The sequence below is a fragment of the Nestor notabilis genome, unplaced genomic scaffold (assembly GCF_000696875.1).
Source record: "Nestor notabilis isolate BGI_N333 unplaced genomic scaffold, ASM69687v1 scaffold2408, whole genome shotgun sequence".
NCBI lineage: Eukaryota > Metazoa > Chordata > Aves > Psittaciformes > Psittacidae > Nestor > Nestor notabilis.
In genome coordinates this window covers 69,022-84,749 of record NW_009940490.1, presented here as the reverse complement: position 1 = coordinate 84,749, position 15,728 = coordinate 69,022, and the positions used below count along the sequence as shown (strand labels likewise).

Genomic DNA, 15,728 nt, shown 5'->3' with positions numbered 1-15,728 from the left:
AGGTCCAACTCAATGGCCCCTGTCAGGAAAAAGGGGAACATAGATGTTGGCACCCACAGAATGCTGAGTCCTTGGCTGGAGGTGGGCTGCACAGCATCTTCTCTGGAGAAAGGAGGGCTCTGGGGACACCTTAGAGCAGCTTCCAGTGCCTAAAGGGGCTGACAAGAAAGCTGGAGAGGGGCTTTTGACAAGGGCCTGTAGGGACAGGACAAGGGGGAATGGCTTTAACCTGACAGAGGGGAGATTGAGGTGAGATCTTATGAAAAAGTTCTTCCCTGTGAGGGTGCTGAGGCGCTGGCACAGGGTGCCCAGAGAAGCTGTGGCTGCCCCATCCCTGGCAGTGTTCAAGGCCAGGTTGGACACAGCGCCACCGTTGTCTCGTGGAGGGTGTCCCTGCCTGTGGCAGGTGGTTGGAACTAGATGAGCTTTAAGTTCTCTTCCAGCCCAAACCATTCTACGATTCTATGATCTCCTGCCCTAGAGAGCACTTTTGAACTAGCTCTGGCAACTAAGAAGCTGACATCTTTGCTACAGGAGCAGCGGAGACAAGGGCTCTCATCCTACGTGCTCCTACCAGCAACATGTAAAGGGGTTTGTAGGACATTGAGGATGCTGTGGACTTGAGGAACAGAGATGCCCTTCCAGGTTCTGTTCCTCCATAGGCTTTGTCCTACCCCACACTGCTTCTTACTTGTCCAGCCACGGGCTCCTTGCTGTCTGCCCATTGCCCCTGCTCAGCGTACCTTCCACTTACCAAGGAAGTCATCGGCTGAGAAGTGGTCAGCGTCCCAGACCTGCAGAGTGAGGCGAGCTGGGATCTTGTACTCAGTTTCATCCCAGGAGAACATGGACTCCTTCTTGGAGATGACAATCTTCTCCTCTGCCACCAGGTAGTCAAAGGGGAAGATATAGCGCCAGTTGAAGTTGCCTTCACCAGTGAGGGAGTGGTAATGGACGTCTGTGTCTTGCTTGTCCTCCTGTTGACCCTTCAGCCACCTGCAGGGTGCAGAGGGGTGAGAGGGGCAGCAGATGTTACAGGAGGGAGGAGAGAGCACTGCACCATCCTGTCTGTGCAGCCAGGACAGACTAGAAGGACCTAAAAGGTGTAAACAATGGGCTGGTGCTGCTCCAGCAGCATCTCCAAGGTGCAGAATGCACATGGGGGCGGGAGGACCCTGGAGGAAACAGGGCAGTTGGAGAGGCAGAAATGCAAGTGGCGTCCCAGTCACACTGCCCTGAGAAATTGTGTGGCCATGCTGACCTTGCCATTGCAAGTACCTCAATTTTCTGTCTCCAGTGAATAGGATTCCCAGAGCAAAAGGGACACAGAGGTTGTCACAGAGGTGATGAGGCCCTGCTCTGCCCCGCAAAACACAAAGGTCAAGTGATTCCCCACCATACAGATGGAGAAATGGAGAAGGGCTTGTTCAGAGCCATTGCAGAAAAGCCGCTGGGTTGACAGGACCTGAGACAACAAAACAGACCCAGTTTTCTGAGAGCAGCATGAGGTGCAAGCAGAGACCTGGTGAGGCTGCAGAGGAAACATCAAGCACTGTAACAGACTGGTGGGAAATCCTCCATAGTCACCCACCAGCCTGAAATGCTGTTGCGTTGATATGAGGTCCTGCAAAGAATTTGGCTGTGGGGGTGTAGGTCCCCTCATCTGTGCACAGGTAAGTTTTGGAAGGGGCTTTCCTCTACTTCTGGGTAAGAATGAAGCGGAGATGGGAACTAACCACAGTTTGGCTCCAGATGCTGGAAGTGGAAGTTGCAGGGCTGAAATGCCAAGTGGGGACGTCAAAAAGGGGAAGAGAAGCAGACAGGACCAAGCAGCGGGGCCTTGGCCATTACCCCCTGACACAGATGTCAGACATCTTCTCTCCCACCAGGAAAGCATCATACTCCAAAACCACCTCATCAGTGTTCCAGATAATACCCTGCAGTTCAGAGCTGGGCAGCCAGGCCAGGCACACACACTGGGGATCATGCAGCCAAGAGAGAGAGATGGAGAGGCAAGAACACAGCAAAGAGGACAACAGCAGCATTGGCACTACATGACCCTGAACCATAGCCCATGTTGTACCTCCATTCCCATTCCAAAACCCTCATGGGGCCCTCAGCAATCACTAGCACCCACTCCAGGGAGAAGCAGAGGAGGCGACACTGGTATGTCACACTGTACCTACCCTCTGACAAAAATGTCACTGGATTTCTCGCCAGTGAAGTAGTCATCGTCCTCCAGGATGACTTCGTCTGTGTTCCAAACTATCACTCTGAGCTCATATCTGGCAGGAGGAAGTGAGACAAGGACATGAGGCACAGGGAAAGGGGCAGGAGGGAATGGGATGACACTGCCAGTGTGTTCCCAGCAAAGACAGAGGAGATGGATTAAACCCCTATGATAATAACCAGGCATAACCCTGCTTGAAACAGGCTGTCTACCTACAACCCTCTCATCAGCTCATAGAATCATAGAATGGTTTGAGTTGGAAGGGACCTTTAAAGGTCATCTAGTCCAACCCCCTTGCAATTAGCAGGGACATGGACATCTACATCTATATCAGGTTGCCCAGAACCACATCCAGCCTGTCCTTGAATGTCCCCAGGGATGATGCATCCACGACCTCTCTGAGCAACCTGTGCTAGTATTTTACCACCCTCATTGTAAAAAAATTTTTCCTCATGTCCAGCTTGAATTTACCCTCTTTCATTTGAAAACCATCACTCCTCATCCTGTCACAACAGGCCCTGCTAAAAAGTCTCTCCCCCTTTTTCTTATAGGCCTCTTTTAAGAACTGAAAGGCTGCTCTAAGGTCTTCCCAGAGCCTTCTCTTCTCCAGGCTGAACAACCCCAGCTCAGCCTAGGAACATCTCAGCTCCAGCTCATGGGGAAGTCATCTCTCTATGCCTTGGGATCTCTGGAAATCCCAGCGTGGTCAAGGGATGCAGGCAGAGGGCTGGGCTGGGCCATGGACCAGCAGCAGGAGAGGGGAGAAGCAGGGCTTCATCCCCAGCCTCAAGTTTTCCCTGGGGTTGGTTGCTTGGCAGGTTCCTTACTTCTTTGGTTTCCTGGGAGAAATATCAGTGGCAGGGCCGGGTGCTGGCATGTCCATGGGAAACATGTCCACCCACATCTCCAGGCGACCCTGCAAGGTTGGAGAGGTGCAGTCAGCTCCTTTTGTCCCCCTCAACCAGCAGTCCCCCCCTGCCTTGCCCTTCAACATCAGTCTGGCCATGCCAGACATGCTGCAGCACCAAACCCTGCCAGATGTTGAGCAGGGCAGCATTCCCCATGCCATGAGTCCTTTCCCCTGCTTGCAGAAGCATCTCATGGCATGGTGTGGTGTTGAGGTGCATAGGATGAAGGAACTTGGGGGTATTAAATGGGTGCAGGCTGGAGCAGGAGAGGCACTGATTTAGTCTGCTAGGGTCAACAGGTTAAGGGCTATTGATGCCCAAATGCCACTCTTTGCAGGATGCCTCCCCTGCCTCTGCTGCCCAGAGCAAGGTGGTGTTGGTCTACCCAGCTGACCATCTCTGCTGCCTGCTTGGAGGGGGACTGCAGCATTGGGCTGCCTCCACCTCTGCTCTGGGTCTTTGAGGACCTGTTCGATGCCCGGCTTGTTTTTCGTGTCTCCACGTGCTCGGGGACCAGCTTGCAGCCTGCCCATGGGATGTCCTCCCAGTGGCGTAGCACAGCCAGGGCCAGGTGCTCATCCGTCTGCTTCTTCTGACCTGTGTGGGCAAAGGGAGGGCTGAGCTGGGCAGAGACACCAGGGACAGAGACAACCCTGCTCCTCTACCCCTACCTACTCCAAGGGCACAGCACTGCCTACTAGCTGCTCACCTCCATTTCCTTCCGTACAGCTTGTGCTACAGCCAACACTTCCTAACTCCTCTCCTTCTCCTCTCTCTAACCCTAGTCATTTACAGAAGGTCCAGATCCCCTGCCAGTCTAACTTTTCCCAGGCTGAACAAGGTCCACATCCATTGACCATGTTCTCCTCCTCTTCTGCACCCTTTCTGGCCTACCTTCATCTTTCTTGGGCATCAGAGTGTGTTAGGACACAACAATCGTTTGGGGATGTAGTTGCATGGAGAATGGCTTCCTAAACCCTGGAAAGGACAGAGTGGGCTGTTGTCATTGCTCTTTGGGCATACACTGCCAGCAGGATGTTTTCAAAGGCAGCTTTGGTGGTGCTCTGCCATGGACACTCATGAGTGATTCTGAGAGCAACCCACTGGCCTGGGTGGTCTATAAGACTCTGTCTGACTGGTCTCATACTGGAAGGTCCATTTAAGGTGGTAGATGGAGAGTGTCTGCAGTGCTGCTCTAGGGTGATGGGACCACTACTTCTGTCTCCAATCCTGGATGATGAGGGGTTGCCCCAGACTCCTGCTCCCCTTCACAACCTTCACCCCATGTAGCGGATACCATTTTCATCCTCAATCTCCGTGGGGCCGGTGAAGACCCTATTGGCAACTTTTACTCTTCCTCCTGGCCCATAGTGTGGCCCATCCACCTTGCCATCTTTGCACAGCTTGGATAGGATCTGGGAGGGCTTCATGGGGTCACGCCAGATGTTGTAACCATGTCTGTGAATAGGAGGGCAAGGTCAGTGAAGCAGCAGCGAAATTTGGAGGAAAAAAGGCATTTTCTTCTCATCTGCCAGCTGCCATGAAAGACCTGGGATTCACATGGGAAAGGACCTGAGGCAGCAAATGTGAAACTTCAGAGCAGACTAGGTCCCTCTATGCCACCACTCTGTGCTTTGCTTCCACCCCAGCCCCTTTACTTTGTGCACCCCACTTGACACCCCGCTTGCAGATGCTCAGCATTGCTCCTTTGGCCCTGCTGCTGTTTCAGCTCTGGCCTCACCTGTACAGTCTCTGTCCAGTCCTACCAGTGCCCCTCAGTTCCTTCCTCCCTGCCCTGGGCTCCTTACCACCCATTCCATTGCTGCCCTGCTGTGCTGGTCACAAAACCTGTCTTAAGGTGAGGATACAGCACAGACTCCTCTATTAGCAGGCAGTAAAGGAGGGAGATTCTACACGAGGCCTAGGCTTGGCAGGGAAGATGAGATAGGCATGGGTGCAGGCAGAAGGTTGTGCAGAGAAGGCATTGCTCGTACATAGAGTAAGTCTGGGAGACTCCACAAGTAGCTCGGTGCTTGCTGTAGTAGCGGTTCTCCAGATCAATCTTGGTCTCTCCAATGAGGTCATCAGTCCCCACCAGGTCCCAGTCATACACAGCCACTGTCAGCATGGACTCCATGGGGAAGGTGGCTTCGATGTCGAAGGATCTAGGCGAGGGGAAAGAGAAAACCTCTTGAAGGGTTTAGCTGCTACTCAAGAGAGACATATGGGTGAGGTGGGTCTGCTCCAGCCTGCGGACAGTGTTTAGTTTTCATCTACTGCTGCAGGACATTCAAGGTAGGGGGTTTAAATCTCTGCATGGTCTATTTCACATCCAGCAGCTCTAGGCAGGAGGTAGCACAGGTTGATTGCTTAACCTGAATGTGTCAATAGCCCTGAAACTGAGTTTGTGCATCACTGGAGAGCCAGGCCATACTCCCAAGATTCCTAAAGTAGGCTTCACTGTAATCATAGAATCACAGAATGGTTTGGGTGAGATGAGAACTTTAAGCTCATCCAGTTCCAACCCCCTGCCATGGGCAGGGACACTTTCCACTAGAGCAGGTTGCTCCAAGCCCCTGTGTCCAACCTGCCCTTAAACACTGCCAGGGATGGGGCAGCCACAGCTTCTCTGGGCACCCTGTGCCAGGGCCTCACCACCCTCACAGGGAAGAACTTCTTCCTAAGATCTCATCTCAATCTCCCCTCTGTCAGTTTAAAGCCATTCCCCCTTGTCCTGTCCCTGCAGGCCCTTGTCAAAAGCCCCTCTCCAGATTTCTTGCATGTTGATCATATATGGACATCTCTTAAACACCCTTTACTATATGCAGCTGGCAAAGAAGAACAGATGGCTGAAATGAGGATGCCTATGCTGCCTGCAAGCGAAGTCCTGTGTGGTAAGTCCCATCTATTAGGCTCAAACAGCAGCTGTGTGACAGCTAGGGTGCATGTCCAAGGACTAGCAGAGTTGGCTCAGGCTTGGCTCACCACTTGAGGTGCAGACAGGTAACAGGCCTGGGGCAACTCACTTTCCAAAGACTGGGTTCAACTGCTTGGAGATGTAGTTCTCCTTGTCTTTGATGTCTGTCTTCCCCAGCTTGATGGCAATGTAGGGGTCAGCTTTCCCATTAATGTCAGCTGGGTGGAGGTCCGTGGCCTGTAGAGAACAGATGAGATATATCAGTGCTGTCTGCTGTAGTGAAGACTTGAGAGATGGCTCCATTCTCCATTCCTGAGATCACCTGGCCTTGCCTGGCCACAGGCATCCAGCAAAGCACTTTGGGCCCCCTAAATAGGTTAGATATAAGGAAGAAGTTTTTTACTATAAGGGTGGTGAGGCACAAGAACAGGTTGCCCAGAGAAGCTGTGGCTGCTCCATCCCTGGCAGTGTTCAAGGCCACGTTGAACAGAGCCTTGGGCGACGTGGTCTAGTGGAAAGTGTCCCTGCCCATGGCAGGGGGGTTGGAACTAGGTGATCTTAAAAGGTCCTTTCCAACCCTAACTATTCTATGATTCTACATAGAGTGTCTTGGTTTAAACTCGGGATAAATCCTGCCAGGTTTGGGCAGGGGTTGGGGCTGGCTGTGTCTCCTCAGGAAGGCGTAACTCCCACCTCTTTTGGCATCTCTTTCGGTATCTCTTTCATCAGTGGAAAGAAGCAGGTTCCTCTAAAGAAATACCCAGAGCAACAATCTGATCAAGATATTATGAAGACTGTCCCCTTCCCCTCTTGCTCTCTCCATATTAGGGCCAAGGTCTTCTGGCTTCTCCCCATAAAGGAGGTAAGTATCCCCAGACTTTCCAGTCCTGACCTCCATCATGCCACACAACAGCAGATACCCATGCTAGGACACATTCAGCCCATCCTGGTTGTTGGTGGTGCTGACCAGATTGGTGTCTACAGACTCAGTCTGTTGGTGATGGACTGGAGGCTCGCTGCACCGGAATGGGATGCAGCGCTATATGGAGAATCAGGCTAGTGGGAAATGTAGCCAAAAGTAGGTTTCATTTGTAAAACACTGGAAGAACAATGTGGTGATGAAGAGCAGCCCAGGTGCTTCCAGCAGGACCGAGATCCCTTTCAAGTGCCTGGCTCACCACTTGAGTGAGTACCTCACTTGTACTTGTGAGTACTTGTGAGTACCTAACTCACATGCTTGGGGTGACAAGGATTTTAGGGGTTTAGAGGTCAGGAAACCAGAGGTCAGGAAAAGACTTTTTCTGGAGCACACTCCATATATAAAGAAACAAGTGTTAGCTGAATCAGATCAATAATCATGCAGCACATGTTCAAGGAAGTGCCATGCCCTTCCACCAGATCCACTAGACCCTGCCAGCTCTCACTCTGCTCTGCAGCAAAGCATCACTGAGGTGTCATGGCTACGGAAGGAACCAGCATCTCACAGTCTGAGCTGATCCAGATTATTCACTTGAGTTAAGCACTACGACAGGTACTCTGGTCCATACTTTACACCAGAAAAGAAGTCTCTGGATCTGGCATGAGCGTGGATCTGTCTTGCTCCCAGTGCTTGGGGCACACAGCTGTAGAGACACCATACGTCCCACTCAATGAGCTGCTTCAGACCTCATGCTGCATCCTGGGCCCTGATGCACTGAGAGCTAAAACCAACATTACTACAGCTTTGGGACCATCTCCTGGAAGGGAGTGCAGGATCATGCCTTGCCACACCACGCTGTTGTACTTACCCGCACAACATAGACTCGGACCAGCACGTTGATGGGGTCGTTGCTGGGGATTCCCTGGAACATGCCGAAGTTGGGGTCATATCCTGCCTCCTTGGTGATATCATCTGGGAGAGGCATTTTGTAGACACATATGGAGCCCTAGTGTGAGGCAACACATAGCCCAGTGAGAGTCCTGCTGCCTGAGGACTCAGGGTAAGCAGACCCATTCTAACCCACCCCTCCTGAGGACCCAGAAAATATCCTTGTTGGACAAAAGAAAGGAGGCCTGTAGAGAAATCAGGCTATCAAGGTGCTCATGGGCAGCCAGCAACCAAACTCACTTTGAACCTCCCCACTATTCGCTCCTCTTCTGTTGCATTGTCATCGTTGTCCCCGATCTTCCCACGGAGCAGGTTGAAGGTGTGCAGCCAGTCCTCAAAGTTATCAAACTCTGTTTCCAGCTCTTTGTTGAAGACCTGTGATGACAGAAGGTTAAAGGAGGGGAAAGATACGGTGACGACCTGAATCAAAGCAGAGGGAACATGGACCCCTGTGTTCCCAGTAGCCAATTCTCTAGGAAGGGAAAGGATCTCCACAGTCATTGGGTTGGATCTTAACGCCACAAGCATCTCTCCAAACTGATAATGTACAAGAGGGAACCTGAGCTGTCCCCTCCTCTGTGCAAGACCGAGGCTCAACCTGCTTCTAAACCCCAGAATCACAGACTACATTAATCCTAATAAACATCATGGGTCAGATGCACCAGACCACACCAGAGCCCATTTTTGCCCTGTGTCTTGGCTGGGACTACCATAACGAGGCTGGAAAACTTGCCTCTCTAGCCAGGGCACATACAAGCTGCTCCAAGGATGATCCTGTCCCAGGGCAACCCCTTTTCTTTAGAGCTTGTTACCTCTGACTCCTTCAAACTATGGAGAGAAGCTGGCAGCCCCTAGGCACATCTCACCTAGGGTTAGATAACCCTCAGACAGCCAAGGTGGCTCACGCAGGGTTGACCCATCCTGCTCTGATTTCCATGTGGCTGGACTGCCATCCTGCTAGAATTTCAGCCTGGGGCCTTCTCCTCCCCTGCTGACACATACCTTCAGTTCATCAATCCTAGGCTTATTCTTCTTCTCAGGAAACTCAGGGGCTGACTGTTGCTTCTTTTTCTTATCATCTTTGGGTGCCTTGGACTTCTCCTTGCTCTTCGCCTGAGCCTTGGAGCCTTTCATGGGAGAGTCATCAAGTTTGATTTCTGAGTCCGAGGGGAAGCGACGGGGTGAGAGGAAATGGAAATGAGGGTGAGGAGGGGTGGTGAAGACAGGGAGGAGGAACTTTGATCAAAGTCCTTCAAACAGGAGGAGCATGAAAGCTGACAGCTGCTACTGCCTGCAACTCCCATCCCAGCCCTCTCCTGTCTTCCCTTGACTCTGGCCACTGATGACCAGGTCACAACATCTCCAGGATGGTCTCTGTACAGGGAACTTCCAGAGCTGACCTGAGCAGAAGTCATTTGGAGGACTACAAAACAAGGACAGAGTGCTAGGCACTGGCTAGCTTGAATAGTGGAGAGAAGACCTGATCCTGCCCTTGCATGTCCTTTTTGCCCTGTAGTGGAGACCTTTTCCTCCTGTATACAGTCTAGAGAATAAAACCCCAGCGTAGGTATTGCAGAGGGGACAGTGCTTGATGCTCAGCACCAAAGCACAGGCTGCTGCGCTTATGGTGGTGTTGCCCATGACCAGCTGCAATGACAGATTGTTGGGGTCTCTATTGAGAGCAACCACCAGCCATGGACATCAACTACACTGGGAACAGGCTGCCCTGAAAGGCACATTCAAAGAAAACTCCCACACCCTCTACAATCCCTGTCCCTCACTGCCTCTGCCAGCTTTCATGTCTGCTGGGCAATGCATGTGGGGACAGATGGATGACAAAGACTTCATGTGGAAGAGGAAAGGAGGAAAGAAGGAATGGCAGTGCCAAGGGGAAATGGATCCTTCTCAGAAGGCAGAAAGAAATCAATGGGGGACACGAGACACCCCCCAGCAGCTCTGTCATGACAGCAGGCCCAGAAGAGCTGCTCGGAGTAGTCTTCCAACAGAAACCAGGCTCTGTATTAAAACAAGCTCATGGATTTTGTATTGCCCAGGCATGACAGCAATCTGAGGACAGTAACTCATGACAGCAATGTATGGAACATATGGAGAGCATCGGTAAAAGTCCTCAGGGAAACTCCTCAAAGCCCTGCTGGTGGGACTGGCAAGGAGCCTCCAGGATGCAAATAGACTAAGTCACTCTTGACCAATGTGTCCCAGCTCACCAGTATTCTTGGCCCGCACCACTTGTAGTACAAAACTTGTCTCACCAATTTTAGACGTCTGCAACACCCCATCTGAGCTACAGACCCCTGACTTCTTTCAGACAAAAATGCATTTTGGGCGCAACTCATGTTATTGTAACATAGTATTGAAAACAGGTCACAGAACTTGCTCTAAAAGTGTGTATTTTTCTGCACTGCCTGTGCTAGAACATCAGACAAGGAGGCCTCTACATGCAGGTAAGAGCAGTTAGATTAGAAGAATCCCAGACCTTCTGTCTGGCTGAATCTTCCCTTGTAAAACTGAAGCAAAATAAAAAACCCCAAAGTACTTTAAGCCTCCTGCAAAACAAGGATGGAAAACCCCATGAAGGGGTATCTAGAAGTATCTATTACTTGATGTGATCAACAGACTTCAGGAGCACAGTCTTACAGCTGCCACACCTGCATGGCAAAAGCAACAGGAGATATATAACAGGCTGTGAGCATCTGGTTTGGCAGAAGAGCAGCAGCAGGCTCCAAAAGGGATGCCCAAGCACCAGAAGGAGTCCTGGTACTACCTTTCCCTGCCATGCTCCCTCTGTTGTTCACAACCTGCTTACCGTCTGCCATCTCTGTTTCTTCCTTCTCCTCTGCTTCTGCTGCGGCGGCCTCCTGCTGCCGGAGTTGCTGGGGGAGAAACAAAGAGAACAGGGAGTGGGTGCTTGTGCTGGGGGTCTCTGTGGTTGCTGGAAATGCCTAACTCGGGGCACAGTTCTATCTTCCCATCTGAGCTGTGAGTGAGGTTTGGACAATGCTGGAGAAATCAAAGTTGCTCAGTACAGCCTTCAGTACTGATGCTGTTAAATACCCATGTCTGAATACAAACCAGTCACAAAGTCCACCCAGAGTATGCTCAAGGAAAAGGGATGGAAGAAGAGAAGAGGGAAGATGAAAGAAGAGATGAGGGAAGAGGGAAGAGAGGGGAAGAGAGGAGAAGAGAGGAGAAGAGAGGGGAAGAGAGGAGAAGAGAGGAGAAGAGAGGAGAAAAGAGACCTTTTGGGGAGACCTTGGAGCAACCTGGTCTGCTGGAAGGTATCCCTGCCCATGGCAGGGGTATGGAACTAGATGAGCTTTAAGGTCTCTTTCTACCCAAACTGTTCTCTGATTCTATGAATCCTGCTCAGCTCTGCCAACTGGAAAAAATATCCTTGCTGACATTCAGGCAAGGTTAGCAAGGAAAGCAGCAGAGCCCCAAGCCCTTGGAAGCAGCTGGAAATAGGTGAGACTGCACAGGCAGGAAATAGAATGTTCCTCTTTCCCCCTACACACACCATCCTCTGCTCTGCACCCACCTCTTTCATAGTTTCAATTGAAGCAAAATACTTGGACCACCAGTCCAACATGCTGTCATCTGGCTCCTCCTCTTCTACTTCCTCTCCTCCCCCTCCTCCTCCTTTCTTCTTCTTTTTCTTTCTCTCCTTTTCTTCCTCAGTCTTCAGGGACAAGGGAAGAAAAGACAGAGAAGAACAGGGATCAGGTGCAAGTAAAATATCTCTTGAAGTGCAAAGGTGGTGGGTGGTGCTGGTGAGAAGCCAAACCCTCCATGCTGGGTTGCCTCATTAGCGCTTTCCCCCTTTTACAGACAGACACTGAGGCACAGAGCAGCAAAGCAAGATGCCCAAGGCTCCAGGGGGACACAGCATCAGATTCCTGAGACATCCCCTCCTTTCCATCATCCCTTCCATCCGTGCATTTCCCAGGCTACAGCTCCTGAATCTTAGACGGTCGCAGTCCTCCCTCTGCCCCCCCAAGTACCCTGGATTCACTCAGTGGTGCAATAAACCCTTTTGCAGCAGGTTGTGGTGGGAATAACCAGCACCTCTCCCACAGGGTGCTGCCTGCTCCTGGGATAGATGGATTGAGAAGTGCTGGCCCAGAAGTGCTTCCCAGTGAACAGGAACCAGGCCATTTCTGTATCTGTCAATGAGACAGCACTGCTCTGTCTGTGCCTCGGGGAGAAAGGGTGCGTGTCCCTGCCTGTCTTTGGGTTGATGAGGATGCATGGTCCATTGAAAGCTGCACAGAAGGGTTGGATAGGAAGCAGAGGGTTGAGAGTAGGGATGTGGAGCAGATCCATCACTTACCACATCCACCTTCACCACTGCCTCAGAGTTCTGCCATCCAGGGTGGAAGGGAATAGGGAGAGGGAAAGCAGGTTATCAGCACAGCCTCGGCCGAATACAAATACACATTGGCACACACATGTGTTACAAGTCACAGACAGCTCCCCAAGCATGAAGGAACCAAATGCCCTGAATGAAGAGCCATGGCTGGGAAAGCGCTTCATACAGGGGAGATACCTGTGGTGATGCCCCAAACCCATCTCCATGTGGGAGACATCTCTGTCACTGCTAAGGGAGAACTGTCCCGGACAGTGAGGGATCAGGTCTAGAAAAACACTTTGGCCTTCAGCATGGAGCTCTCTGTGCTCTTGGAACTTTTCTTGCCCATCTAGGAATCCCTGCAGTCTACTGTGGTAGATTTCAAGAAGCATGTAGGTGCTGGGGTGTTCCAGACATACTCATGAACACATGTCCTGTTGCATAAAGCTGTGTGAGCAGCGGTACCTGATACAGCTTCTTGTGGACATACAAGGGATTCTACATATAGGTGCATATGTGAAAGGGACTTCATGGGGTGTGTATATACCTGTACGTGTGTGCTTGTGAGGCTTTGTATGTGCCACAGCCTTTCTGTAAATGCACACATGTGAGGGGCCATGGGTATCTGGAGCCTGCAACATGCCTGTGGGCACACACATATGCAGGTTGTGTGTGCATCTTGCTGTAAAGGGCCTACTGCAAAAAGAAATCTGTTTCTTTTGCGGAGGAAGCTCTGGAGTCCAGGGGTATGAAAAGGGGTTAGAATTCCTGTTCTGGGCAAGCAAATAGGCACAGGCACATTCAGCATGTGAACAAAGCCTGATGCCTCTGGGACACATTGGCTGTCCAATGCACACAGTGCCAAATTTTCAGGGTAAGCACAAAAGGTCTAAAGAGCTTTGGCTGTCTCAGACTGACTCTGTGTGCCTGGATCAGCTCAATACTGTGTGCATCTGCTGTGTCCTGTATGGCTCAGACTTGCTGTAGAGCGGTTGTGCAGCAACACCACACTGACCACCCATGAATGGGCATTTCAAGGAGCTGAACAGGTATTTCAGAGAGCTGACGTAGCCTTTTGAATGTCTTGAAACTTTTGTAAGAAAGGAAAAAGGATGAGGGAAATCTGTGTGAGCCTGGCTGCTTGCAGAGACTGTGCAGTGCTTTGAAAGGGCAGGATTGCTGTAGATGGGGAATTTCTGATGGGTCACTTGTGTCTGCTTTGGTCACAGACAGGGACAGGGTTGTGCTTGTGGGTGCTCATTCCCATCTGGCTATTTATGAAGGAAAACATAAAGATGTCTAATTTGCATAGCTCAGGACAGTTCTTCTCCAAACATTAAGCTCCAGTTAATTTCAACCAGGACAGAAAGAGATGATTTGTATGACTATGGCCCAAAGCCCTTCATTCCAGGCATCAGCCCATGTTCAGCCGAACAAGGAGGCCTCTGTTTGGGTGGAATCACTCAGAGATTGGCAATTCAGTGAGGAAAGAGATGCTAAAGTGCTGCTGACATACGGATACTCACAGCTTCCAGCTTCACCATCGTCTCCATCTTCTTGATAGGAACCTCAGGTTCCATATTGACAACGATCTCCCCTGTGGGGTGAGAGCGATGGGCCATGTTGATCATTGCCAGATAGCCGTTGAGGTGTTTCGCTGGACAGAGGACAGAGAAAGAGAAAGAGCAAGAGAGAAGGATAGTGTAGAGGAGAAACTGAGAGCTCATGTGAGATCCTGCAGGACTCATGCAGGAGTGCTGTGTAGCCAGAGAAGAGCAGCAGCAGAAATAAGTACAGACTCTTACAGCATGATTAAAAAACCCCTTCCATAGCAAAAAAGCAGATGATGAGAAAGGATTGGGTTTTTTTCACCGGCACCAGTGTCCAGAGGAGAAGAGGCAGAGAAGATGGTGGCCCTGAAACTATCAGCTGTTATGGACACAATCACAGGTCCAGACCTCTGGCTGGAAACCAGGATGGGCCTTGGCAATCCCCACACACCCCTCCTGTCTCTGCCCAGTCAAGAGTGCCTTCACTTCCAGCAAGGACTGGGAGGAGATCAGCAATGCCTGTGGCTCATGCCCTTAACTGCTGTGCTGGGTGCAGAGAAAGGGACCTTGCTGTGAGTGCTAATGGATGAAGCGGTGGTTGGAATTGAGAGGGTGGCCTCAATCTGTAGCTTTCTAGTCCTTACTCAAACAATAGCAGCAGTATGGCAAATTCCCCTCCCAGTCTTGAAGAACATTTGGTTAATCTAGAGTCATGAAGCTGCAGAGATGTTAGTGGTGAACCAACCTTTCTTGTCTTACAGGTTTGCAGTTACTGCACTGAGACCCACAGATGAAAAAATCAAAGGGGAATCATGGCCTCACACTTTAAGGCTTTTCACCTTCTTGACCCAAACCCAGAAGTACTGCTTGTTTAACAAACAGGCATAGTCCTTACAACCCTCTACCTATCTCCCTCTTCTCGGTGCGCAATGCCCCACCAATGACCCATACCAACCATGTCCCCCCGGCCCAAGCCTGGTACCTGTCATATTCCAGAGCTGGGCTTTCTTATCTGGTGGGCGGTAGATGAACTTCCGTAAGGAGCTGACAGCGTGGGACCCCACCAGGGTGTAACGCCCAAAAGCCCGGCAGTCCACCACGCGGATGTTGAGTGGAGGGTGGAGCAGCTCATTCTCTGGGAGGTCCTGGGAAGCAAAGGTGTGCTGCTTATCAAGGGCTGGCAATGGGCTATCTGCTTTGGTGGTTGGAACTAAAACAGGGATCATGCTGGAGGAAGCTAGAGCAGCTCCAGCAAAAGCATAGTCATCAAATCACAGAATGGTTTGGGGTGGAAGGCACCTTAAAGCTCATCCAGTTCCAACCCCCCTGCCACAGGCAGGGACACCTTCCACTAGACCAGGTTGCTCCAAACCCCATCCAACCTGACTGGGGATGGGGCAGCCACAGCTTCTCTGGGCACCCTGTGCCAGTGCCTCAGCACCCTCACAGGGAGGAACTTCTTCTTAAGGCCTCATCTCAATCTCCCCTCTGTCAGGTTAAAGCCATTCCCCCTTGTCCTATCCCTACAGGCCCTTGCCAAAAGCCCCTCTACAGCTTTCTTGTGGGCCCCTTTAGGTACTGGAAGCTGCTCTAAGGTCTCCCAGGAGCCTTCTCTTCTCCAGGCTGAACAAGCCCAGCTCTCTCAGCCTATCTCCATAGCAGAGGTGCTCCAGCCCTTGGAGCATCTTTGTGGCCTCCTCTGGACTCACTCCAACAGCTCCAAGTCCTTCTTATGCTGGAGCCCCATATCCAGACACAGGACTGCAGGGGGTGTCACCAGAGCGGAGCAGAGTGGGGAGAATCCCTTCCCTCGACCTGCTGGTCACCCTGCTGGTGGTGCAGACCAGGGTATGGTTGGGTTTCTGGCCCGCAAACAAGTGAGGCCGCCTG

The 15,728-nt window shown here is 51.3% G+C and overlaps 1 protein-coding gene across 1 annotated transcript in view; it reads right to left on the bottom strand.

The window, feature by feature from the left end:
* LOC104410255 (otoferlin-like) overlaps window positions 1–15,728 on the bottom strand; it is a gene marked incomplete at its 5' end in the record, with an annotated part of 85,496 nt that overhangs the window by 1,054 nt on the left and 68,714 nt on the right. The window contains 17 exon segments of the mRNA XM_010020367.1: window positions 1–19; window positions 755–996; window positions 2,187–2,285; window positions 3,058–3,146; window positions 3,606–3,628; window positions 3,631–3,735; window positions 4,436–4,596; window positions 5,133–5,303; window positions 6,165–6,292; window positions 7,843–7,980; window positions 8,163–8,297; window positions 8,925–9,049; window positions 10,747–10,813; window positions 11,479–11,619; window positions 12,271–12,300; window positions 13,815–13,885; window positions 14,821–14,983. Coding sequence (XP_010018669.1) covers window positions 1–19; window positions 755–996; window positions 2,187–2,285; window positions 3,058–3,146; window positions 3,606–3,628; window positions 3,631–3,735; window positions 4,436–4,596; window positions 5,133–5,303; window positions 6,165–6,292; window positions 7,843–7,980; window positions 8,163–8,297; window positions 8,925–9,049; window positions 10,747–10,813; window positions 11,479–11,619; window positions 12,271–12,300; window positions 13,815–13,885; window positions 14,821–14,983 — 1,907 coding nt within the window.